Below are 25,349 nucleotides of genomic sequence, written 5' to 3'. Positions count from 1 at the left end.
CATGAGAGAGAGCATAACTTCTCAGTATTTACTCACACCTGGAATTGCCCARATGCACAGGTCCAAGGAGTCAAGGGAAGGAAAATGTCTCCATGTGAATTGCCAAGTGCAACAAACCTGTAGGTTGCACAGAATGACTGATAATCAGGAAAATAATTTAGTGTCTACAACAGAAAGGAAATTTTTAGGGTAGAGAGCTCCCATGTTAGGTGCTCAATAATCTCCATCCTTCCCTGGYAGCTCACAGCCACCGCTCAGGGGCTGGGGCAGCTGTGAGAGCCAAGTGGCCAGTGAATTCACTGCCATGGAATGTATAACTGATTGTAAATTCCAGCCTGCAACTCCTGTCTACAGAGGGATTGGGATATGTTGGGATATGGAAACAAGGGCCAGCAAGCCTGCCCACTCCCCTCACTGGCCAGGACCTGATGGCTGGGTGTGTAAAGCCAAGATACATGTCCACAATGGATGACTTCACGAAACATCACTCCACTCAGAAGAAAAACTTCATGCCTGCAAGTATCATGATGGATTAGGAATTTCTATGTGTTAGTCAGACTGTCAACAGGAATTGGACAAGGACCAAGTGTTGGTGGCCTTTTGATGCAGTGGGRAGGCTTGTTGGTATGAGAAGCTGAGGCTTGGTAGAGTCGGCAGCTCCTTGCCCTCTGAGCCATGTGGGCATTTTCTCTCTCTCTTTTTTTTTTTTAATTAATATTATTTTTTTCATGAAATATTGACAAAATTTTCTTCTGCTGAGGTGAGCTTCTCAGCAGGTGGCTGTGGTCTAGCAGCATGACAGATGTTCAGAGTATCTTTTGGTTATTCCCCAGAGAGAGCAGCAGGAGGCATTGCAAGCAGATCTTTGATGCTGTGGATCAGAGATGGACCCTGGTGAAAACTGGAAGCTGGATGAAACAAACTGGTTGTCTCATGGTGGGATCCACCCCTTTTCCAGTGTGAAAGGAGGTAGGATATGATTACTGGTTTTTAATCCACCCAGTGAAAGTTCTGAGAGCTTTCTCAATGTGCTGCTGCCATTCACTGTGCTTGCAGGGTTCCCAGAGGTTTTGCTGGGCTATGTACAGAGCCAGGCAGTACTCAGTATGAAGGCAGGAAAGGTCTGACCCAAATTGTCACACTGACACAGGCACTCGGTCTGCAGCTTGTTTTCCTTCTTTAGAGCGGACTCAAAAAAAAAAAAAAGGTCCCAACACCCATCTTTTCGCCAGTTAATGTGCCACAGTTGAAGTGCTAGACGTAACCACCCTCACTCTCCACAAGTAGGACTCTACAGATTATCATGGTTGGGAAGGAGTGACAGGAGAGCTGATAAAACATTCTCTTCAATCATATTTGTGTGGGATGATTTAGGATGGCTGCAGAGACACATGTTGTCCTGGCAGCGACAGGGAGCTGCCCCCACTGGGTCTCCCTGTGCAGGGACTGTTCAAGGTTTCAGCTCACCTTAGCTGGATACAAAGACATCCCACYTCAAGGCTAGGGTTCAATGCTCTCTGGAAATTGCCTGTTTCCAGAAAGCACTCAGGGCAGATGCAATAAGACGTAGCCAGCAGTCCTATTTCCTCTATCAGTTCATCTCTACCTAATTTCCAGTCAGCTGCTCCTACTTGCTTTTTAATCCCCATTTGAACATTTGGCAGGAGCAGCCACAAGTGCTCCTTGCTCATCCCCAGGTCATCTTTGTTACCAGAGGTCCCTGTCCCCTGGGCCAGCACAAGCTGGCCTTCCCTGGGCAAAACTCCTTCTTTGTCTGGGATGTGGTGTGCCCCAGACTAAAACCAAAATAAAGCCACAGCCTTCCAGATGGCAGCACCTTGGGAACGGAAACACTTTGCTTTGGTAAAGCACTCGCTTATCTCCATCTGTTTCCCTTGGCTTCCTGCTGATAGCCCAGATGCTGGGGGAAGGGAAAGGGACAAACCAAGATGCAGCACCACATCMTTTTCTGTGAGAGCTGAATTACATAAGTAGCTTTATGGTTTTGCTCTAGTAAGTAGATTTATGCTTTTGGGCCCTGGYTTCAGTATGCCCAGCAAAGCGCCACTGAGCAGCATCCTCATGACAGAACATTTGTTGCTTCTGCAGGTACCCAGCCCAGGGTGGCTCCAGGGGACCAGCACAGGCATGCTTGCTGCAGTCCCCTCTTTTTCCCCATTAGAACAATCTCTGCTTCTGTCATTTCTGGAAATTCTTTGCTGTTTATTACTGTTTATAGCTATATTAGTTAAATGCCTTTTGATTTCAGGATTGYCCCATGCTTGTGTCTGTGAAGTAGAGGATGGCAGAGTCACTACTATCAGGAGTGAATAAAAATCCAAACCAGTTGAACAATTGAATATGGATAGACATTGGTTTTGGTTTTATATGCAGCCCATTGCTATTCTAAACTAGTGGCTCACAGCTTCCTTTCTGACCAATGGGCCTAAGAGCATTTTATAGAAGGGGCAAGAACTCTTGGAAATGGCACAGGTATGGATTGCTGTATGGCATCATGCAGCTGCCCTTCTCAAACATCCTTCTGKAGCCCCTAGTAACACAGGGATCCACAGATTCCAGACCAAAAGCTTTTTAAGTCTACCCCACTCATTGAAAAAATGCCATGAATCATAAAGGGAAAAAACCCACTAAACCATGAAAAACCCCACTACTCTCGGCAATTTAATTTTATTAAAATTTGCATTGGGTTTTTCAATTYAGCAGCACTTTTGACATTGCAAGAAATGTTTGACAATAGTAAAATCCCCACCAACTACAAGGCACAAATGGAATTCAACACTTGGTCACATGTTCCCRTGTGGTTGTGGGTCTTACTGGCAGTGAGGGATCTGTGTGTGCTGTGCTCTGCAGCTGGGAGCAGACAGCTCATTATGGGATKCAAAATAATCTCCTGCAAGTTTTTGGTGAGAGATGCCATGAGCTGAGGGATTTCCAGAGCCTGTGGTCTAACCTGCCACAGGCACTGAGTTACTGCAGCRCTGTTATCAGATGACTCAAAGGTTTGGTCAGCCTCTGAATAATTCTTGCTCTCTCTGGTTAAACCTTCTCCAGCTGCYGTTGTTGGAGGAGACTGTAGCATACAGAAAAGCTTTGCTGCAGGGCAGGGTGCTCCTGGTGAATTGAAGAAAATAAGTGAAGAGCTGTGGTATGGAGAAAAAGGGGAGCACTGCTGGGGATCCCAGAGAGGGCAAGGACAGGGCAGAGGAGCTTTTGCTCCTCAGGGCTCATCCTGACAAGTTTCTGTCTGGAGACGATTCTGAGGTTTTTCAATAACAGCTGAATTAAAAGAARACCCACAACACGCACATGAAAGCTGTCAGGGTGAACTGGATGCAAACTAATCAGGGCTTGTCTGCAGTGTGATTAAAACAGCATTGTGACCCCRCCTGTCCTCATCTACTTCTCCAGCTGACTTCCCGAGCATTTGTTCTTCTTCCCTCAGACAATGAGCTCTCCGAAGGTGCCCCAGCCCTCTTTGCTCTGGATCAGCTGGGTAAGTCCATTCATGATACAATTTCCTCTCCCTGTTTTTTCTATGTTGGGTAATTAGGAGATGACTTAAACAACAGGGCAGCTGCTGAATGCTTTTAARTTTATTGGTGCCAGTACCTCCTTTCCATGTTGTTTTTGAATCCCATCCATCAGAGGGGTGGAATAGCTCAACACTAGATGTGTTTGATACCTTTCTGTTTTAAACTGATGCAGGGTTTTTTTCCCCTGGGAGAAAAGCTGTTATCTTTCTGGTGCAGAGCACTATGGGATGCTGTTGTTTCTTGGCTGGGGGGTTTGAGGCTTAGYCAGTGGCTGGTACTGGAGTTTTTGTGTCTTTCTGGCACCTTGTAAAATCATAAGGGATTTTCCTTCACCTGGAAGGCAGGAGTAGAGATGTGTAAAGCAAGAGTGAAGAGTAAGACACTCAGAGAGAAAAACCTCAAATGGGCAAAGGAAGTGGAAGGCTTCAGAGGCTGAATCCATGGAAGAACCTCATCTGGMAGTGATCTCCCCTTAATCCTAGGGCCAAGGTCAAAATAAGTGTGATTCTCTGGATGAGTTAGATGTGTTCTAGGTAAGGTGGGATGAGGATTTGAGCTGCAGGATGGGAAACTTTCAAAGTATGGCTTCTGGCCATCCAGCACTGGAGGTCTGACATGCAGGGAAAGGAGAAAATCACAGAATCACAAAATGGGTAGGGCTGGAAGGGACCACAGTGAAGTCATCTGGTCCAACCTCCCTACTCAAGTGCCATCAATTGCACAGAATTGCATCCAGAAAGTTCCAGAATATCTCCAGTGAACTCAATCCTCCAGCCTCTCTGGGCAATCTGTTCCAGTCTTGGTCACTGGCACAGTAAAGAAGTTTTTCYTCATATTCAGGTGGAATTTCCTGTGCATCAGTTTCTGCCTGTTGCCACTTGTCCTATTGCTTGGCTCCACTGAGCAGAGCCTGGCTCCATCCTYTTGACACCCTCCCTTCAGACACTCATAGGCATTGATGAGGTCACCTCTCAGTCATCTCTTCACAAGGCTGAACAGGCCCTCAGCCAATTCTTGTAAGAGAGGTGCTCCAGTCCCTTAATTCTTTGTAGCCCTCTGCTGCATCTGCTCCAGGAGCTCAGTGTTTCTGTCCTACTGAGGAGCCCAGAACTGGACCAGCCTGCAACCCCTCTTGAGAAGAGCATGCTGGAAAGTGTGAATAAGATCAGCTGGGAGAGATGCCAGTCTCAGGACTGGGTACTCTGCCTTGTTCTTTGGCAGCATGGTGGGACTGCTCTGGCACACTGCARTGTGCATCACGTTGGCCTGACTGAGTACTGGCGCTTCCTCACAAAGAAAAGGAACCCTTCTCTTTATTTCAGGGCAATAATTTCTCCATACTCTGAGATATTCAAAATCTCTCTAAATAKGGACTTSGGAAATGGGTAGTARGTGGCCCTGCTTGMRCAGGGGATTGGACCAGACARACTCCAGAGGTCCCTGCTAACCTCAACTCATCTCTGATCCTGTGATTTCCCTGCCAGTCTTGAAACCCACCTTGACCCCAAYAAAGATGATCCACATGCATCCACTGCATGCTCATTCCGTAAGGCACTGCTGGAAATTTGGGAGAGGAGGATAAAACTGCAGGAACCCAGAAAGTGTTTTTTTTAATCAAGTATAACTATCTCCAGTGTATATTTCTCCTGCTAGGAGACAGGTTCTTGAAAAAATTCCTAAAACTACAAAAATTCTTAAAAACTGTATGATGTCTCATGGGTCCTACAATGGGTGGCATATCCAGTGGTCATCCTCACTGGCAGTTCCATACACTTGCTTTTGTGTCTGAGGAGTTAAAGGAGTCCGTGTGAGCTCTCTCCACTTGGTGTCAGGATAGAGACTGACATGCCTTCACCCAGAGGAGTGTCTTCACAGGGAATCGAATCGGAGTAAAGCCAAGGGCCTCCTTTAGGCTGCCTCATTCATTATCTGACTGTGGTTGAAACACATCAAATAACTTTAAAATGCATTTTCTGCAACAGAACTGAGACCAGCTCCCTTTTTTTCCTCCTGGCTTTCCTTGTCTTATCCCTTGAACAGTCTTTCCTCAGTGGCATGTGCCCACTTCTCCTAACCTTGGCAAACCCTCTAGGTCTTAGTATTCAGTGACAAAGAAAAAGCTCCCTMTCTCAAATTACAAGTTGAGGTCGATTTTAGGAGGAACTCCTCAGACACCACTTCCCTCCGCACAGCAGTTTAAACATCCCTCAGTCTGGAAAAGATTATCCAAACCAGTGCTTRTATCACCTTACAATTCCACTCTGCTTTCCAAACATAGCACAAGATGTGATTACTCCATCCAAGGTAGACAAGACAGACAAAGGAGAGGAGATAGCAGAAAAAGTAATGGAAATATGATCTCTCCTCTTGCCTCCATCCCAGCTGGTGAGTTTTCAGCTGGATCAGTCCCCTGACCCAAGTCAGACACAATTGTCTGGTCTGCAGTGCCAGGCAAGACAGGCAGTAAGAGCAAGCACAGGCTGRAGAGAGGCAGGACGAGACCACCCCAGTAGCACCTTGGGTTTATGCTGTGAAGTGATTGTGTAACCAATCACTAGTCAGGTCAAAAATACTCAGCCCTGGTCAATCCAGCCACCTGAACAGCAGGAGTTATTAGCAGAGGAGCAGCAGATAAAGGATGTTATAATAACAACATTCTGAGACAAAACATCAATATTGTAATAAAGCATCATCAGGGTAAAAATCACAGAAAGGCAGGTCTGAGCAGGACTTCAGGAAGACAGATACACCCCACTTCTGCCTGGAGGCAGGGATAGTGCCTGTTCACCCATCATCATGTGTGCAGGACAAGCTCATCCTAGCAGTCTTCCCAGGCAACCCACCCCAGTGCTTTTCTGCACTGGAAGGGTTTCCTCATGTCTAATTAGATTTCTGTAATTAAAGCCAAAGACAGGCACAAGCAGGGAAAAGGCCTTCCATGGGTCAGACTGAGAGTTTCTTTACCACTCCACAGGGGCTGAAGGGGGCATCCAATGGAGGATCAGTGGAGTGTATGCCTTTTTTCCTGCTCATCATGYCACCTGGCCTCTAGTCCTGTGTTCAGCTTTCTGTCAGCTTGTCYCACTTGCCATCAACTGCAAATGTAAAAGGCTGTGCTTGGATTTTGCAATATTTGTGGAAATGCTGATGAGGACCAGATTCATGAGAGGTTTTTTTGTATCACACCATATCATGAGTAACTAACCTCTAAGAAAAGTTTTGACTAGTTCTGCATCCAACTTTTCATTTTCAGTCCGGGTGTTCCTCTCTTGCGTGTAGTGACACCGTATGATGCGGTGCCACAAGCCACATTTACACACAAACACATACAGCATCTGCACCTTCATGCTCATCCACCAGGTTTATCCCCTCATTGCAGCAGATCACGTGAGTCTGACAGCTCTGCTCTTGCTGAATCTGTGCTGCATGTTACTCACACTTTCCTTTTCTACCTGTTTGCAAAATTTTGGTAATTCCAAAGCTTCCAATGATGGAATTAACAATGACTGGGAAATCTGTTCCTAACTCTTCTTTCTCTCCTTGTCTTWAAGATTTGTGATCTGCTTGCCATGCCTGACCTTTGAAAAGCTCTSTGTGGTCTGCTGCTGTGTAAGGTAGCACATGTACCTCACTGGTACCTTGTGCAGTAAGAACATTTCTGACATTCCCTGGAGAAGTACCAGGCAGGGGAAGTAAAATGGACTGAGGGAGAGAGCAGCTTCTATGAAAGCAGACTCTGAGTAAACCAGAACTGAATTAGGYGGAAAAGAGATGCTTGAAGGAAGATACAGTAGAAGTACAAGAATTATGAATGGCATAAGTGAAAGTGAGGCATGAACATAGTGGAGCAAAGTCCAGCAAAAGGCCACAAGGATCATGAAGGGACTGTGGAAACTCTCCTGAGAGAAAAGGCTGACAGAGGTGGGTCTCACCAGCATAGAGAAGGAAGGTTTTGGGGGATCTCAGCAATGTCTATAAATACCTGYAGGGAGGTTGTRAAGCAGTTGTAATCAGACTTYTTTCAGTGCTGCAAGTGYCAGGAYCAGAGGCAATGGGCACCAAGAGAAACACAGAAGGTTCCCTCTGAATATCAGGAGACAGTTTTTTACTGTGAGGGTGACCAAGCACTGGCACACRTTTCTCTGGGAGATTGTGGACTTCCCATCCTTGGGACTTCCCATCTGGACATCATTCTGGGAAATAGGCTCTAGGGGGTCCTGCCTGAGGGGGGTTAGACCAGATTACCTGCAGAGGACCCTTCTAATCTCAATCAGTCAAAGGTTCCATGAAACAGAGAAGGCTTAAAACAACCTAAAGGAAGTATGTTTTCACTCAGGGCACAATTCTATTGTGCARCCCACTGCCACAGAATGTCCAGGGTGCCAAAAGCATGAATGGACTCAAAAAGTGATTAGAACATCATGTGAGAAAGRTCTATGAAGGGATCTCAAACTTCATGATGTGGCTAAAAATTCTGGCTGAGGAAGGGAAATGGGATCATGTACTAGAGGAAACAGCACTCTGCAGTCATCTCCTGGAGAGGACACTAGGAGCTCTTAAACGTTGCAATAATCCAATGTGGTCCTTCTTGTCTTTCCTTTGGTCCACAGTGACTAACCAGAAGAAAAAAATACCCCAAATCCACACCTTCTCTTCTGTTCCTTTCTTCATCTGCCTATCCCACAGCTTTGGCTGCTGGATTTCAGCAGATATGAATCAGATGGTGACTGTTGTGTTCCTTTTGTTCTGCAAATCATTAAAACAGARCATTTCACACTTCCTTTGTGGCTCAGCAGAGAAATGCTACATTGTCTCCTTGGCAAATCCTGAGGTGGAATTTCTGGATATGGAGAAAGTGAGATCAGGGAGAGAAAAACTATCCCAGCAGAGGAACATGTGCAGACCGCTTTTCTTCTCTCCCGTGCTTGGCATATCTTCTCCCTATTTTCCATTTCCTCATCCCTCCTCTCTTTTCCACCTCCTTCCCATCCCACTGGTTTTTATTCCTGCTTGCTGCTTTAAGATGACCTAATTGAATATCAGAAAAAAAGAAAGCAGACTGAAAGAAAAATGCAAGGTGAAAGCCCCCAGCACACAAACCTCTGGGTAGAATAATGAGAATGTGATGAAATAAAAAACCAAAGTAGGAGTAGGGGATATGAACCTCACCCTGCCAAAATTGAGATGAATGTGTGTGGGAGACACGATATCTCAGTGGAAACCCCTAGGACCTGCACCTCACATTTCCTGACAGCCAACAGAGGAGGAATTAGCTGGCTGTGCTATTTATAAGTRCACCCTGGGCATGGTCAGCCTGCTGGAGGAGGTTCCCCACAACAGCAGCTCGTAGGAAATACTGCTTTGGTCATACTGTCTCCCTGAGGAGTAAACACACCCGGAAACGAAATCCCACTGCATATAAAAGGAAGGAAAGAGAAAGCCCCGGTCCCTGCCCTGTTTCTTCCCACTGTTTTGTAGCCATCCAGCTAGTTTTTTTTTTCCTTTGTTGTCCTGACCTCATCCCATACTGGAGCAAATCCAGAGAGTGAGTACTTTGCTTAGCTGTCTTCTGCCAGAAACCAAAGAGGTCAAGTTATTAGAGAAAAATGAAAGCTCTTTGGCAGAACTGGAAAAACAGATGTGCAGAGATATTTCTGCTGTCTCCAAATACAATGCTGCCTATGAAACGTGTATTGGAGGCAATCTGATAAATATGCACRGTTGTTGTGGTAGAAATCTTAACAGTGGCTAATTATTTAGTAGTATGGGTTTCTTTGGGGCTCGCCAAACCACTGAGTTTACTGGCTGCCAGGTTACAGGATTGCTTAAAAACCTTCTGCAGATGTAGTTTAGAAAGACWTGCTCCAGTGCTGCAAGAGGATCTGCCTCTGCTCAGTAGCTAGAAGTCCTTTGGGGATGGTGAGAATGGGGAGATGTCTCTGCAGCGCAGGCAAGAGAAGAGATAAGGTATCTAGAAGAGATAAGGTAGTCTCCACCTGAGGTATGATAACGACATCTTTCATATCAAAGGCTTTGTGGCTTTTATTTATTAAGTTTACCTGGGTGGAATTTTCTACAGTGTATTCTGATTTCTTGATTCAGCTCTTGCTGTGGTGGCYGCATTGCAGGGCAGCTATCTGCGCCATTCCCAGCGGTGGCGTTWATGGGGCTGGAACCCTCTGGCTGCCCATCAGCCACTGCTGAAAGCAGCAATGACAGCAAAAAGTGGAATTGTGTGCAAGTATTTGGGGTTGCYGCAGTGTCAGGCGGAGCGGGACAATTATTTGTTTGCTTGCAGCATTTGGAATCTGTGGGATTACACGCATGGCTGGCTGCAAATGTAACGAGCATCAATACCCGGGTGTGCTCGTGGTTCGGGATGGCCACATTCCTGCTGGAGGGCCTCAGGGGTCCGGCCCCAGGTCTGTCAGTAGCAACTGCTCAGAGCTCCCAGCCAGCAGGTRTTTGGGATGGTGCAGGGATGCTGAGTAATGCAGGGGGCTGCTAAGGGCTGAGCCATGGTGGCACCCATATAGCTCACCAAAATGCTTGGGAAATCCATGGGAGTGTTTATTTTACGTGGCAGGGTATAAGAGATACGGGATGTGTCGGTAATGTGTGTCTTCTGAACATGGGACTACCAGGTAGAAGCAGGAGGGAGGCAGTGAAATGAGATGGCACTGTCAGGTCCACTCAGCTGACCTGACAACTAGAGTTGTGGTAGCACTTGGCCCTGGGTGAGCAGGTTAGAACCAAAAAGGGTGAAAGACCAACTTCTTTACTCCCCCAAATTCCTTAGGAGAATGACATCAAACAAACAAAAACACAAAGAAATATTGAAATACTGAAGCTATTCCCAAATTGAGGAAACAATATATTTGAATAAAACATATAAATAAATAAATAAATTAATTAGTAAGTACATATAAAATATATTAAAACAGTGGAGATGCAAAGGGGAGAAGCTTCAGTGGCAGTGGCCTTGCCCTCCTGGGCAGCCAYAGCTCCCCAGAGGTTATCAGATGTATCAAACCACAAGGGATTAGAGAACTCCCTCTCCAATCTGCCATCCTTTGTGGTCACTTACCAGTTTATCAAATCAAAATAGAATTGAACAGGAAAAAAGATTTTGAAAATCCTGTGGAAACACACAACAGGAAATTAATAACATGAGAGAAAATTGAAACAATACTTTTACTTTGCCAGAAAAAGAAGATGGTAACGTAACAGTCTGGTTCACCAGGTCCTCGCAATGYTACTGAAAGACAAGATTATAGATAATCTTTTTTCTTGCTGTATTGTTCTTCTAATCAACATCATCACTGATCATCATGCAGCAGTAAGTGAAAGGAGAACGCAAACTCTGGAGCCAGAACGAGAAACAAAATAAGCCCTTGAACAGGCTGGATCCRCTTGGCCAAGGGCAGTACAGCCAGATTACCCCCAGACCACCATGACACAGACTGGGAAGCAGAATAACCAAAATAAAATGTCCCATTTTGCCCAACCAAATGATAAAGTTGGAACATGACAAAAAGTAGCRCGTGAATTGCCGCTTTGAACTAGACTCAGACAGCAGTGCCCTCATCCACTTCATCTGCCACAGTGAACAGGCAGGCACTTAAAAAGCAAGGGCAAAATGTCACCTTCCTTTTACAGCTGAGCTGGTTCATGGTTCACCTGTGTTTAGAAGCAAAGCCAACATTTATCTCGGGGGGAGGTAGGAAAATCTGAAAAATCCATGGCAAGTTCCTCTTGGGGACTGAGGTGTCTAACTCTATTGTCAAGATTCCCCATGACCTTGCAGGGGATCTAGGCATTCAAAAAACTGAATTTGGGCCTAATCTGCTCCCACATACTCAGGGCATCTGCAGGTGACAAGGGAACTGGACATCCATCCCTAATCCAAGTCTGGTTCCCCAAACACTGCCCTGTAGTTTTTCTCCTGAAGAGGTCAAGGATGCGATGGTTCCCCTTGCCCCCCACCTCAAAGAGTAGTATATTTGCAATTTGTATTTGCAATTTGCTCCCTTGCTTGAGCACAACCCCAGCTTGTATTAGGTGACTTCAGGGAGACAGGTAATGGATGCTTCAGTTTCAAAGCTTCAGAGAAACACCAGAGGGACTGAACCTGACTGGCACCTTGCTTTGCACTCAGGCTTGGAGGGAAGGGAATCTCTGAGGACGCCCAGCTCATGTGGGAAACATTGTTCTGGGGTAACTTCTGTCATGGGAGATGCACAGATGCAGGAACTGAGGAACCTGATTTCACCACTGAATATTCTTTCCTTCTTTGCCTGTTTCCCATAYCCTATGGCTTCCCTGTGTCTGGCACCTAAGCAAAACCCAAACTTTGCACAAAGCTGTGTTTTGTGATGCAAAAAAACAATGCTTCAGATTGCTGTGAATCCTAGCACTTTCCTAGCATCTGGAGCTGCTGGGAGTCCCCTCTGCGTCCATTTAATCCTGTGGCAATGGCACTGGGSCAGCTCCTGTCTTGCTGTGCCCCTTTATGGGGCTGTGATGGCAGTGAGTGGGTTCRTCTTCAGCCTGTTGCTGCATTTCTGCCTACCTGCCTTTATCCATTTGGCACTGTATCGAGGAGGGAGAAGCCTCCATCAGGCTCTGGGAGAAAGAAGTACAAGCACAATGGACAATCCTGGCATCACTGGGCAGCTTGCTGGACTGAAGAAGGTTGAGGCACTGAGACAGGGAAACCTAAGCAGTGTCCTGGCAGTGCCAGTCATTCCAAAAGATGGCTACCCTTTGGGGCAGTGCTGGGAATATGGTGTGTTGGGACTGCCTAACCCAGTCTATGCCCACATGGCTGCAGGGATGGAATGAAATGCTGTGCAAATACCAAAGGAGTTCTCCTGCCATGTTCCCTCTGTCAGTCTCTGGCCAGCAGGGCTGGAGTGGTCTAGGGAGATGGAGCAGTGCTCACTCCAGCCCTAATGAACCCAGCCTGTGGAGCTGGTGTGCCAAACCACAAAGACACCCTGAGCTGGCAAATGTGTTCCCATTACCGCAGCATTTAGCAGCAGCTGTAAATGCCCCGACATCAAGGGGTATGTGGACTCACCGCTCATGTGAATAYGTGGTGGAGCAGGTGGGCAGCAGGGCAAGGGGCTGCGTTCAGAAATGGAGCGCTGGGTTTAGGAACGGGGAGCCGAGTTTAGGAACGAAGTGCTATATGCCCCTGTCACTCCCCGAACAGCCATCGGCTCCTCCGTGCACAGGGAGCAGCTACAGAGACGAGAAGGATGCCCGGGGTTAACTCACGGGCTTGGGAATCGGGGTAACCACCGCCAACTGTCCCACGAGGCACCAGGGAGCCGATGGTGGTACCTAGGTCGGGATTTAGATCCCGAGCATTCCCAGACACGGACGGGCCAGCCGTGTTGCCACACAGGCTCACTCGGGACGTACCCAGGTGAATTCAGCGGCTCCGTGGAGGGCTGCGAGACTCCAGCCTGAGCTCCGCGGTTCCCCCGAGCTGCCACCCCCCATCCCAGACCGGAGGGGAGGGAAGGGCGTATGGGGGCCGCCCCGCGCCGGGAGGTGCCCGGCCCGCCCCCGGCCCCGCCCCGTCGGCTGTCCCCACCCCCGGCTGTCCCCGCCCCGGCCCGGCCCGCGGTGGCCGGCGGAGCGCGCCCGGCGGCGGCGGGGAGCGGCGCGGATGGCAGCGGTGCTGCCGGGGGCGGCGGGGCGCGGAGCCGGAGGTAATGGCGGGGAAGGGCGGCGGTGTCCGTGTGTGTCCGTGCGTACATGTCTGCGCACACGTGTGTCTGTGCGTGGGGGGTGCGGGTGTCCGTGTCCACGTGTGTGCCGSGAGCGCGCCGGGGTATGCGGGGGTGCCGCTGCGGGATGTCGCTTCTCATGCCCACCCTTGAGTGCTGCCCTGCCCCGCCGCCCTCCCGGGAGGATGCGGGAAGAAGGCCTGGACAGCCTTCCGCCGGCTCCCGGACCCAGGGCACCCCGCTGYCCCTCCGGACTGCCTGGAACCCGCAGGCGGTGCGGGAGCGGGGCCGAGTTGGCGGTGACCCGGCCCGCCGCTCCGTTAGAGCCGAGCCGCAGCCCGGCGGCCGCCGCTGCTCCCGCTGCTCCGCTCCCGGAGTCCTCCCCGCGTACTCCCGGGAATCTTCCCCTCCCCGGGAAGGGAGAGCGGCGCGGGGCGAGCCCCGAAACAGCCCCGGTCAGAGCGGGGTGTCCGCAGTATGTTCTGGGGGGGAACGCGCCGGGGGTCCGGCGTTCCCGGGAAGAGCGAAGCGCCGGCCGGGAGCGCGGGGAATGTTTCCAGCGGCACTCGGAGCGGCCGCTGCCGTTTCCGCAGCCGCGATCGCAGCGTCCTCGCGGGTCCCCAGCGCTGGGCTGTCACTGGGAGCGGCCCCGGAGCACCCAACGGGGGCACCGGCCCCGAGCTGTCCCATCCCGCGGGTGCGTGGCGGGGCAGCGCCGGCCGCAGGGGACACGCCGGAGGGGCCTTCCACGCCGGGGGAGTTCTTTCTCACGTTGCTGTAGGGGGATGGTGAGAGGGAACTTTTTAGTATTTATCCTTCCTATCCATGCAGGGAACAAAGATAAACTTCGGTTTACAAGAAAAGGGAAAAAAAGGCAGCGTTGAAAGAAAAAAAAAAACAACAAACCCACGACTTGAATTTAACCCGAATCCTGCTGCCAGGTTTTGTGATTCATAGCTTTAAGTACAGGAAGGTCGCTGCTTGGGCTTTTTCCTCTGTCGATGGAAAGAGGTTTTTTTTTCTCTTTCCTGGTGATGTGTGAGCATCCCGGGAGCTGTGGGCAGCTGCCGCCAGAAACCAGGGTCTGGTGGCTGAGGGTTTGCAAGGCTCTTCTTGTGCATCCACTGAGCTCACATTATGTCTTTTTATGTATAAAAATAAGCCTAAAAGCTTCCTGAGAGAGGGGTGGCAGTGAACATGAGTCCCATGAATTTTCCTGGGCACAGCTAGCTGGCAGCACCATTGCTGCTAACAGGTGTGCATGTATATAGTTATATATGGAATTAAACATATCTATATATAAATATGTGTAGATATATGATTGGGTATTTTTGTGTATTTACATATATATATATATATAGACATATATGGCTGCATATATATAAATATAAACCATGTATATATATTTATATATATATGTGTATATAATAGATTTTTGCATATATATGTAGTAATTTCCAATGGCCAGAAAAGCTTTTCGAAGAGTTCTATAAATATCTTATCAAGTAAAGTCTGAGTGGTGAGGGCAGGGAATATTGGGTGGGCAAGTGCCTGCAGTAAAACCCTCTCTGGGGCTGTGCTGGGTGCACACCGTGCTGGATCCATGTCCTGCCCAGCCTTCCCCATCCCCAGCTGTGACTGGAGCAGTGGTTCGAGGGGATGAATTCGGGGAGACTGGTTTTAGGTTGTTAAATGGGAGCTGTGTACCTCACAATGTTGCTGGGGCTGAGCCTCCCAGTTTCCCCAGGCTGTGTGTGGCCACTGGGATCCCCCCAATCACCTGTATGTCCATTCTCCTCTGTCCTAATGTCCATTGCTCCCCTCTTCTCTCTGCCAGCTTTTGGCAGGGGGACCTTTGCTTTCCCTCTTCTTTTGGAAAGCACTCGGCTGCTGGAAGAAGGTAGCTTCAATCCAAAGGGGCACATGCTGCCTCTCCTAAGTCCAAATATCTGCAGGATTGGTGACAGGCGTGCGGGCACTTTCCAAGTCCTGGTCTCCCACGGTGTTCTGGACCAAACCCTCTGCACCTTAGTCCCTGATCAGAGGGATGGGTGTGCGGGTGCAGCTCTGGTGCTCCTTGCAAGAGCTCCTCTGTGAGGAAGAGCCAGCACAGAGGCAAAGGCTTTGCATTTCTCCAGCGAAGAGACACCTAAGGGGTTTTGTAGGGATCTCAGCAGCAGCCCGGGGAGGGCCAGGCAYGACCAGATTCTGTGCACACGGATGTTTCAGGATTATGCGGGGATGTTACTGCTGACCATTGCAGCTTTCCTTCAGGAAATGAAAGCCTGAGTCCACAGTGCCTTTTTTTCTCACTGATAGGCATGTAACTCACTTTAAAGGCCAGTTCTGGTGTTAATGTTACTTGGTGCTAAGACAGGAGTGTGTGCCCTGTGCAGCCTCCTTGTCCTGGAAACCATTAGGAGAACGGCTGCATACTTGGATTTTCACACACAGGCTATCTGCTAATGTAATAGTCCCAGTGGAAACTTTAGTGCTCGGGAATATTTTGTGGATTTGAGAAAAATCCCAGGAGGATTTTTGGTTTCATACAGCAATTGCTTTTTGGCAGCTTTGGGATAGATGTAATCTGGTTCCCATTTGTGTCCTGAGTTTTTAAATGGAACGGCCTGCTTTCCACTCAGGGCAGGAGTAGAAATAGATGTAGATAAAAATAATAGTAACAAGAACAACATCACCTCAAAAAAGCATTYTTATGGTAATCATTCTGTTCAAACRTTGCATTTAGGAAATGTATATGTCCATTTTTGGTCCTTTAAGTGACTTCTGCAGTAGACGAGATGCTGCTGTGGGTATAAATTTGGAGTAGATCTGTACAAGCTGCTGAAATTGCTCTGGGTTTGGATTGGCACATGTGAGAGACGAGTTTGGCCACACAGTAAGGTGTATCCCATTAGCAGGCAGGAGGTCCTTCAGCATTTGCTTGCAGCATTTGCTGGCTCTGTGGCCATGTCCAGCTCAGATGTGTCCCACCATGGTGTGTGGCTGTGGTTTTCCTGATGCGTGTCTGTCCCACGCTTTGAAGTTGTATGTCATTTTTGTGCAAACCAGGCAATGACAGCCAGCACGTTTTGAGGCAGCRCCAGCTGAGGCATGGGGTGGTACACAGGGGGATGCCACATCTCAAGGAAGCATAGCGTGGGGTTGAATAATTGAGCAGCTCTTGGGATTGGCTAACGCAAATATAACTGTGCTTTAGACAGCTAACTCCAGTGTCCAAGTCTCAGGCTGGAAAATAATGATGCTGTGAATTTAATTTAGTGAATGATTTAATGAATTAAAGTGCTTTTAGTGAAATTTCTCCCTGTGATGGCTACCTGGGATGGACAGAGATGGACATGTCCCCATCCCCTGGGATGTTTCTTTGCCCATGACCAGCACCATTTTTGGGGCTGTTTTTGATATGATGGCTCCACACCAGTGGCCATTGCTGTGATTTTCCCTGTTCTAAATCTGAGCTGAGCCATCTGGGAGCAAGAACTACAGGCAGTTGTCTTGTTAGCACTTCTATGTATAACACCTTTATTAAATTTCTGCGTTTTAAAAGTGTCTGAATATAAATTGCATGTAATGATTTAATAATGGAAGGATCGTAATTGTAATATATATTCTGGTGGGAAGAAGGTTTAATTTCTTTTTGCCTTAAGTTATGACACTTAAGAATAATGCAAAGACTCTACTTAGTATAAGGTTATCACAAGCAGTTCTTCACACAGATCAAGTGAAGACTGTGGATCCTTAGAATGGTTTGTTGCTTGTGTTAAAAAAAGTGGAAAAACTCTAGAAATCCATACGATAGAGTTCAKTGCCTGCCTTTTCAGTTAGAGAGTACTGTACAGTCTTTGTACTATTTTTGTTCTGTCCTTATCCCAGGCTCCTTTGTACACTGCGAGTTTGTGGGAATGACTCAGGGAGAAAGCTATTTAACCTAAAGGACACCACTGGCAAAAAAAAATAGATGGATAAAGAGCAATGTCCGTGACTGCGAGTGGGAACCARGAGGAATATTTGTGTGTCTGAGGAAGAGAGATCCCAAAATCTCCTCCAAATAGGGTGAAAAAAAATTCCTGTTCTTCAGGATGCTGTTTATTCAGTTCAAGAAGGGAATTTTATAATATCGTTGCTTGAAGTAACAAGGAACTAAGACTGAATGATCCACAGACCTAGGTCCTATTTCACTTCTGGTTAATTAATGGAAGGGCTTAAATATCCAAGTGACATGGATCATGCCAGTGTTTTTCTGTAACGTGATCATTTTAAAGGCAGTAAGTACAGCAAAATTTATCATGGCCTAAACTCCTGCTCTGCAAGTGTCTTCTCTGTATGTTGTAGCTGATTGATGATTTTTCTTTTTTCCCCCAGTGGAAGAAAATTTCCTTCCCTAAGAATTTATGTGATGAATTTTTATCTTGAAGGTTTTTTTATTGCTTGGGAATCAGAATTTATAGCTTAGTGAAAATGTCTGCAGACAGTTGCTGTGCTGACAAGTGGTGTGGCTGTAGCAGAAGTGTTGTCTCACTCATGAGCTCCMTGTCAGCCTTTGTATTCCACTCTTTTAGTGGGAGTTTCTTCCTCTGCTTTCAGCTCTGAAAAATACTTACCCTTTCATCTCAGAGCAGCAATGCTGACATGAGTTGTCATAGTGCCACTGGCACTTTGATCAAAGCAGAAGTTTCAATTATTGATTCAATTCTTGGAATAAATTTGGGTTGGCTGTATATTGTAGACTCAGTGTTATAGCTGCAAAGGCAAATATGTAGCTTAGAATATAGAGAGACGTAAAAAATGCACATATTTGTGCACAGCCTAGCWCAGCTGTCTAAGGGATATGCATCCCTTCCTCCTTTGAGTTAATGCCCAGGAAACTGCTTGGCACCTGGAGGTGTGATGATAATACTCTGCCTCTCCTAGAGTTGAGCCTGGGATGGGGAAAAAAACATCACATTATTCTAACATTATAAAGCCTGTTAATGTGTGAGATGAAAGAGTGGTGACAGGCAGTGCTTGCCCCTACATGCCAGCACACCTGATTTCCATCGGGAAGGCAGAGAAGTGTGGGCATCCGAGGGAATCTCCCAGGCAGGCAGGCTTGGCTCYGCTCTTTCCTGTATCCATCTGATCTCATGCCAGGCTTGGGAGCTGCTTTCAAAGCACATTTGCTTTGGTTTTCTCAGGTTTTTTTTCTCCTCTGCTTTGGTTTCTGCTGAGGGGAAGCATATATGAAAATAAGCATGTAAGGCTGAAGTTTTCATCTTTATGGGCAGTTAGATTTGGACATGTTAGCACAATTCTTTGGGAGAGATGGGGTTTGACTGCCTCCATCGTCTGTCCTCATTTGTCTTGCTCATGCTTTCTTGGACAATRCACTTTCTGGAGAGTGAAATGACAATACCAAAGATGGGTGACTCCAGGAACTCTTCTTGAGCAAGGGAATAGCCTACTGTGGATCCTGGAGCTAATCCTGGGATGAAGATTTCTTTCCCCAGAGCAGTGAGTTGTGGTGGCATATCTCAGTCTAATAATCCTGCCAGGCACAGGGGTTCAGCTTCTCCTGGCTCTCATGTGGAAAGTCAGGGGTGCTGCTTGCTCACATCTGGTGTGCATTATGTGTGTTGGACTTCTGTCCTGCAAGATATTGCTCTGCTCCTGTGAAAATAATATCAGTGATGCTTGTTCAGTCCTTGGGAGCCCTGGCAGCAGATGCGAGGTTCACAAGCAGAATTATGGGGTGTGAGGATGAGTCAGCCACCCCAGAAGTGACCTAGAAAGCCTGTGCATTGACTGGGGAGCTGCTGATGGAAAACGATCACCAGTGGCTTCCTGAGCCCCTGCACTTCATCGGAGATGTGGCTGCAAAAGAATTCCAGCGCTGCTSAAGGAGGGCTGCTGGAGGTACCAAAAGCATCCCCTGTGATGTTATTAGAAGTCCAATTTTTATACCTAAACCAAGAAGCAAGATGCATGAGTTATTTTTTTCGGTGCCAAAGGGAACTCAAATCTTCCTTCCAGCTTTGGGAGAGTGGCATGGCTTGTGTGGCTGGGGTATGGCAATCCCTGCTCCCAAGACTGTGCCAGTACTTAGGAGAGAAAGTAGGGTTTGTGGGCCGGGATGCACATGGAAGGGTGACCGGCCTCAACAGAAAGTCCCTGTGACCCACTGCAGGGGCTGCTGGGTCCACCCTGTGCAGTTCATGGCTCAGCCTTCATGCAGCCTCTGGGACCCTGGAGTGCTTTACTTTCCTTTTGTTATTTCCCTTAAATAGTTCTCTCCCTTTGTTGATCTGAGTTTTTTATGTAGCGACAGGGCAGAGAAAATATTTTAAATGTGGAATAAGATATTTATACTCCTTTTGGCTTGGCTGTGATACAGAAGGACAGATGTGGGCTTGGAAACGGTGTAATTTTTGTTCTGTCATTTTTGGACTTCCCTTACATACTGTGGCAGAGTTCGTAAGAAAGTGTAAAGACGCCTTACTTACTTTTTAATTTCAGATGATTGCTTTGGATGATATTTGAAACACCTCAGTCTTTTTTGAACCCCTCTGTCAGTAGGGTACAAATTGAAAGAGGATTTTTTGGAGGTCAGCTCTGTGGTTTTGTTTGGCTAGGTGGCTTTTGGGTGGCAGAGCAGGAGTCATGTGTGCCAGCAGCACGGGCTGTGCCACATTATGTTACCTGGGTGGGCAATGGGGTGTGATGCAGAAACTCATTGCCTGAGCTCTGCCTTGAGGTGTTGCCTCTAAATAGCAGCAAGCTGTGTTTTCACAGCCAGCATCTTTTGGTGCTTTACTGAAAACGAGAGTAGTACTGCAGTTTTGCTGTAAGAAAACCATCTTCTCTGACTGTTTGTGTAAATTTGTTTCTTGGGGATGCTGTTACTGCTCTATAAATGTGGCTTTCCTCTAATGTCACAGCAATGAGCTTCCTATGCGGTTTGCTTTAGATCCTTTTCAAAAACAGACTGAAACCACATCAGAAACAGGAAATATTTAAGCATTTCTCCACTGTCTCTGGGTCCTGGCTGGCTGTCTGGTGTTAATCTTAGAAACGGAGTAATTTAAATAGCTATGAATCTTCAAATGTATTGCACTGCTGTGCAGTAACCTCCAGGATAATCTGTCTGCTTCTGTAGAGTGTAATGCGTGCTTATCTAAAAGAAAAGGAAAACAACTGAATTGGTGTCAGGCAGTCACTCGGATGTAGGAGAGTTGGTAGAGATGCAGAAATGAAGGCCTGGAGCAGCTGCCCGATTTAGCAAGGACTGAACTGGGCTGGAAATGTGGTCATGTCTTACAGAGCTGRCTATAAGAGACACTAGATATATGGCAGCCTATGGACTGGGCTGTGTCCTGGCCTTCTGGGGCTGACGGGGCTGGCCTGGCTTTGGGAGTGGGAGAGGAGAGGGGACAGCACAGCTGGCATCTGCCTGCAGGCACCTACAGACATGATGAGGTTGGTTCTTCCTGGCAGCAGCTGTCACAAAACATGGGGCAGCAGCTGCAGCAGCTGTGGTTTGTGGTTTGGGCTAGATATGGGTAAAAATCTGTTCCCCGGGGACATGTCACTGGAGGGGTGGTGATCTTCATCCTAGGTTGCCCTCAGCTGGCTTTTTACTTATGGCTGCTGGGCACCACTGCTCTGGCACCTGGAGTCAGTTATTAGGATGCAAATTGCTCTTTTGGTGAGCATTGTAGAGGAATGAGGAGGCCTGGGGAAGGAACAAGTGCCTGAGCATTGGATGGGCAATGGATGAGTCAGCCACCCAAAAGTGACCTAGAAAACCTTGCACCATGTCAGAGCTGGATGTCATAAAGCCTTTCCCTTCAGAGAGTGGAGCTGGGATTTGGAAGGCTCCAGTCACAGCAAGGGGGGTAAAGAAAGGCTTGTGCCTTGTTCCAAATGGCTTGTGAGGTTCTACTAAGCTTTCAAGTGGTGCCTTATTGCCTGTGATCTGGATTGTGGCTTTGTGCCAAGCGCTGATCTTTTGGCATCTGTTTTCTGTGTGACACAAGAACTGGCTTTCTGTGTCAGTTGCAGCTGACATTTTATTAAAACATACTGTGAGTGAACATAAAATATTGTTGCATCATTTTTAGCATCATAAAACATGATTACATCATTTTATGATGTAAAATGTCAGTGTGAGTACAGCACAGTGCAGAAGTTTCTGCCTGGATTGGGGCTACTTGATTTTGGCTCTGATATAACACAGATCAGAAACTGAGCAGTTTGGCAGATGCTGGCATTTACTAGTCGTGATTTTAGTAGAGTATTGCTCTGCCACGACAACCAAGGACAAGTAGTTAGGTGACAATTTCTGCTCCTGTTAAAGGAAAAAAACATCTTTGGTCTCCATCTTGTAAAATTTGAAACCATTACAGTTTTACTACCAGTTTATTTCTTTTGAAATCTCTTTGGTGAGTGGTGAGGCCAAGCCAGTGTCTGCTGGCCGTCCAGGTTGCTTGTTGTAATGCTTGAAGCTGCTTGTCTTCTTCCTTGGGTATGCAGATTTTCTTTGTTTCACCCCAGTCTACTTTTTATTCGTAAAACAAGATTGGGTTTGAAATGCACTGGTTTCATACAGGATTCCAAATTCTAAGGCAGGACTGCATATRTGGAGGAGTAATAAAGAGTGTCTTTAATCCTATTCGCTACCAGAATAGGCCAGTAATTTTGGAAAGTAGTGTACTTGAGATTATTCTTGGGTCTGTGTCAGCATCAGCACAATTTCCAGACCAGTCTCCCATGCTTGTTTTCACAAACACGTATGGCTTAGATCTACTCAAGCGAACAGTCCCTTGCTCTCTAAATATAGATAACTGCCATACACATTCATGCATAATATGAATGGTAAAATGATGAATTCATTAACATTTCGCAGAAATGTCTATTTCCTCTCCTCTTGGCACAGAAGAAAATAGTATCTTCGTGCCTGTAGAAAAGACAGGCGGGATCCTGCCCCCCAGTTACCCCTGCTGCCTTGCTCTGTGTAGTTGCATGGGGTTAGCCATGACCTGTACATGTGGAGAGCAAAGCAACTTTTCTGTGTAATATATGCAGTGAACATGCAGTTAGCTGAGCATAAATCAAGCAGTCAGGATTAATAAATCCAGGTCATTTGTGCTTGTTACTCCTGCAGAGCAGGGTGCTGCAGATTGTTGTGCTTGTGGGCGTCCTGCCCCACAGGAATGGATGGATGGATGGATGGATGGATGGATGGATGGATGGATGGATGGATGGATGGATGGATGGATGGATGCATCCCCGGTGCCACTTTGAGCACTCTACCTCCTACCCAAGCAAGTCCCTTGGCAGTGGCTGGTGCTAGATGTCTGTGACCATTGCCTTAGCCTAAAACCTGTGACAACCAGTGGGTTAAGTGGAGAGAGAGTATGCTGTGCCCCTGCTGTGCCAGGATACTTGCACCAGGAGATGCTTATCTCCAAGGTTTGAACCTCAGAGAGCCTCTCTTTACAAAAATGAGGGGGAGCTCAGAAAAATGAGAAAGTAAAAAAATCATAGAATTGTACAACAGACCAGGTTGGAAAGGACCTTAGCAGATCATTTGGTMTAACCTTTTGAGGGAAGGAGACAACTTAGATGAGATTATCTAGGACAGTGTCTAATCGCATCSTGAGAACCTCCAGTGATGGGGAGTCTGCCACATCCCTGGGGAGGTTATTCAGTGAGTGATTGTTTTTAATGTAAAAGGTTTCATCTTTATGTCAAGGTAAAACATTTCTTAAAGAAACTTGTACTTGCTGCCCCTTTTCACTGTAGCTCCTTGTGAAGAGAGAGCCTTTTTCCTCTCTGCAGCCCCCCTTTAAATACTGCAACGCTGTAATGACAGCTCCCTTACAGCCTTCTCTTCTCCGGGGAGAGAGGACATAACTCCTTCAGCCTTTCCTCACAGAACAGGTTCTGCAGCCCACTGGTGATCTTTGTGACCCTCTGGACCTTGTACAGTCTGTATCTTTCTTGAATTGTTATGCCCATTGCATTTGTGGCTTGAATTGTAGGGTCAAGCCAATGTCACTCCTGGCTTAACACTGCTGTGATGCATTTTGTATCAGCTTGTTAAGAMAAGCACCCCTGAGAACAGATTTGGGATGAGCCTTGTTGTTTGCCAAGTTGCAAGCAGAAAAGGCCTTAACACTGTGTAAGTGCTGCTCAGCAGTSACTAAAACATCCCTGTGTTATCAACACTGTTTCCAGCACAAATCCAAAACACAGCCTCACACTAGCTRTTGAGAAGAAAATTAACTCCATCCCAGCCAAACCAGCACAGTCCAGACATGAATGTCTGTGGGATACTGGGGCTGGGGCRTGCAGCTCCTGTGCAGTTGGTCTGCCAGACAAATTCCTCTGGCCCTCCAGCTATATCCGCTCCTTACCATATTAAGAACATCTGGACAAAGTGATTTATAARCTTTCTCCCTTGATAGCACTGGTTGTATTTTATGTCTCAGCAATTTTCTGTATTGTTCAACTAMTACTCATGAGCAGATTTTGTGGTAAGGCCTTTCCCAGATTTTAGCCCTATTTAATGTGTGGCTGTGTCCTCACCTTTCCTTCTTTTTAGCCACTGCCTTGTTCAGTTTTAGGCTGGCTTTGTTGGTTTCGTGTCCTAGGGCTATGCCTTGATTTGTGAGCTTGTGACTTGTCACTGTTAGCTCTTACAAACCTTTCTTTGTACGCCGACTGAGGGCCTTGTGGGCTGGGCTGGGTCAGTGCATGAAACAGCCGTGGTGACTTGGTATTTTGCCTCTTGTGCCTCAGAGTTAATGTGTCATTTGGAAGGTGAGGACTGAAGAAGTGGTCTGCTCTTTGGCTTCAGAAGGGCTTCTCAGTGCCTAGCCATGGTCAACAATTTTTTTTTTTACTTCTGTTTTTAAGTCATGGCTTCATATTTTGTCAGTCATGCAGTTTCTTTACTGACATTCTATTCTTCTTTCTTACAGGCTCCACATCTGTTTGTTACAAGCCTACTAGCCCAGTCCAGGTACTGGAAGACGCTGGCTTTCYTTACCAGGATCACCAGTTGTTTGCTGGCAGGCATGAAGTGTCTCCGCTAACKGCTGAAGTGATCAGTGCCAAAGAAAAGGCTGGTAAGTGCATGGCCACAATTCCATAAGAACCCTCTGCATTTACTTCCAGGTTTTTCCCAAAGCATAAATTAAGCAGTTTAAACCATTTACAAATGGTATTTACAAAGTTGGAGGCCAGCTTCTCATTCTTGGTAGAGTCAAATTTACCTTTGACTTGTGCTTTGTGACCTACCATCACTTGTCACCTGTACTTGTGGAGGATGCAACATGATGTCCTCCTTCAGGACATGATTGGCACAGCTGGACCAATTTCCATGGTTCTTTTGCTGATGGAGCAAGACCACAGGCACTGTGGAAAGCTCACTGTGGTCAATCCTTCTGGGCCTCAATAACAGGCAATTTAAAGTACATCTCCCAGATACAAGGATGATAACATGACTAGCGCTGAAATGGAAATCGTGATGGATTATAAAGAACTGCATTGACTGTGTGATATTGGCTTTATCCCCTTTTCTCAGGCTTTTCTCAGGCATTGTCTAACAATTTGGGACTGTAAGCTTTCTGGTGTGTTAGGGAGACGTTATTGCTTCTGCAGAAATGTCCAGTGTTGTGAGGCTTCTGTGTGCTGTGATAACATGAATAAAGCAGCACGAGTTTGCTTTAACTTCAGGGTCATACAAAGCAGATGAATATTTGGCTGTTGAGCAGACAGGTAGATGGAGATGTGTGTGCCTGTGCATGTATCTGGCTCAAACACCATCCTGAGGAGCTGACAGACCCTCTGAAAGCTAGCTTGGTGGCCAGGCTGCAGCCCCAGTGAGTGAGGCTGKCAGGCAGATAGCATTGCATCAGGGAAAGCAGGAGAGGTCTTGTAGAGCAGGCTGTGGAGTGAAACAGCCTGGGAATCTTCTCTCCCTCTTGAGCCCCACAATCATCTTTAAGGCTTTGCCACAGAAATGTTAGTGGAAATGACCTATTCTCATTGTTAA

The 25,349-nt window shown here is 47.1% G+C and overlaps 1 protein-coding gene across 3 annotated transcripts in view; it reads left to right on the top strand.

The window, feature by feature from the left end:
* The window catches only part of AMOTL1 (angiomotin like 1), a 74,529-nt gene that overhangs the window by 6,944 nt on the left and 42,236 nt on the right, over positions 1 to 25,349 (top strand). The window contains exons 2-4 of one of the 3 annotated variants that reach the window (XM_057374019.1): positions 834 to 969; positions 3,464 to 3,514; positions 24,274 to 24,420. In XM_057374019.1, the coding sequence (XP_057230002.1) occupies positions 885 to 969; positions 3,464 to 3,514; positions 24,274 to 24,420 (283 nt within the window). In that variant the 5' untranslated portion in view covers positions 834 to 884. Of the gene's footprint in view, positions 1 to 833; positions 970 to 3,463; positions 3,515 to 13,201; positions 13,277 to 24,273; positions 24,421 to 25,349 lie in introns of those variants that run through there. The other 2 variants (XM_057374017.1, XM_057374018.1) reach the window with 2 other exon arrangements.

This window comes from Malurus melanocephalus, unplaced genomic scaffold (genome assembly GCF_030028575.1).
Source record: "Malurus melanocephalus ecotype Western Australia unplaced genomic scaffold, MMel_1.1 scaffold_213, whole genome shotgun sequence".
Taxonomy (NCBI): Eukaryota; Metazoa; Chordata; class Aves; order Passeriformes; family Maluridae; genus Malurus; species Malurus melanocephalus.
Note: the sequence above shows the minus strand (reverse complement) of the source record. Positions and strands in the feature narration are given on the sequence as shown.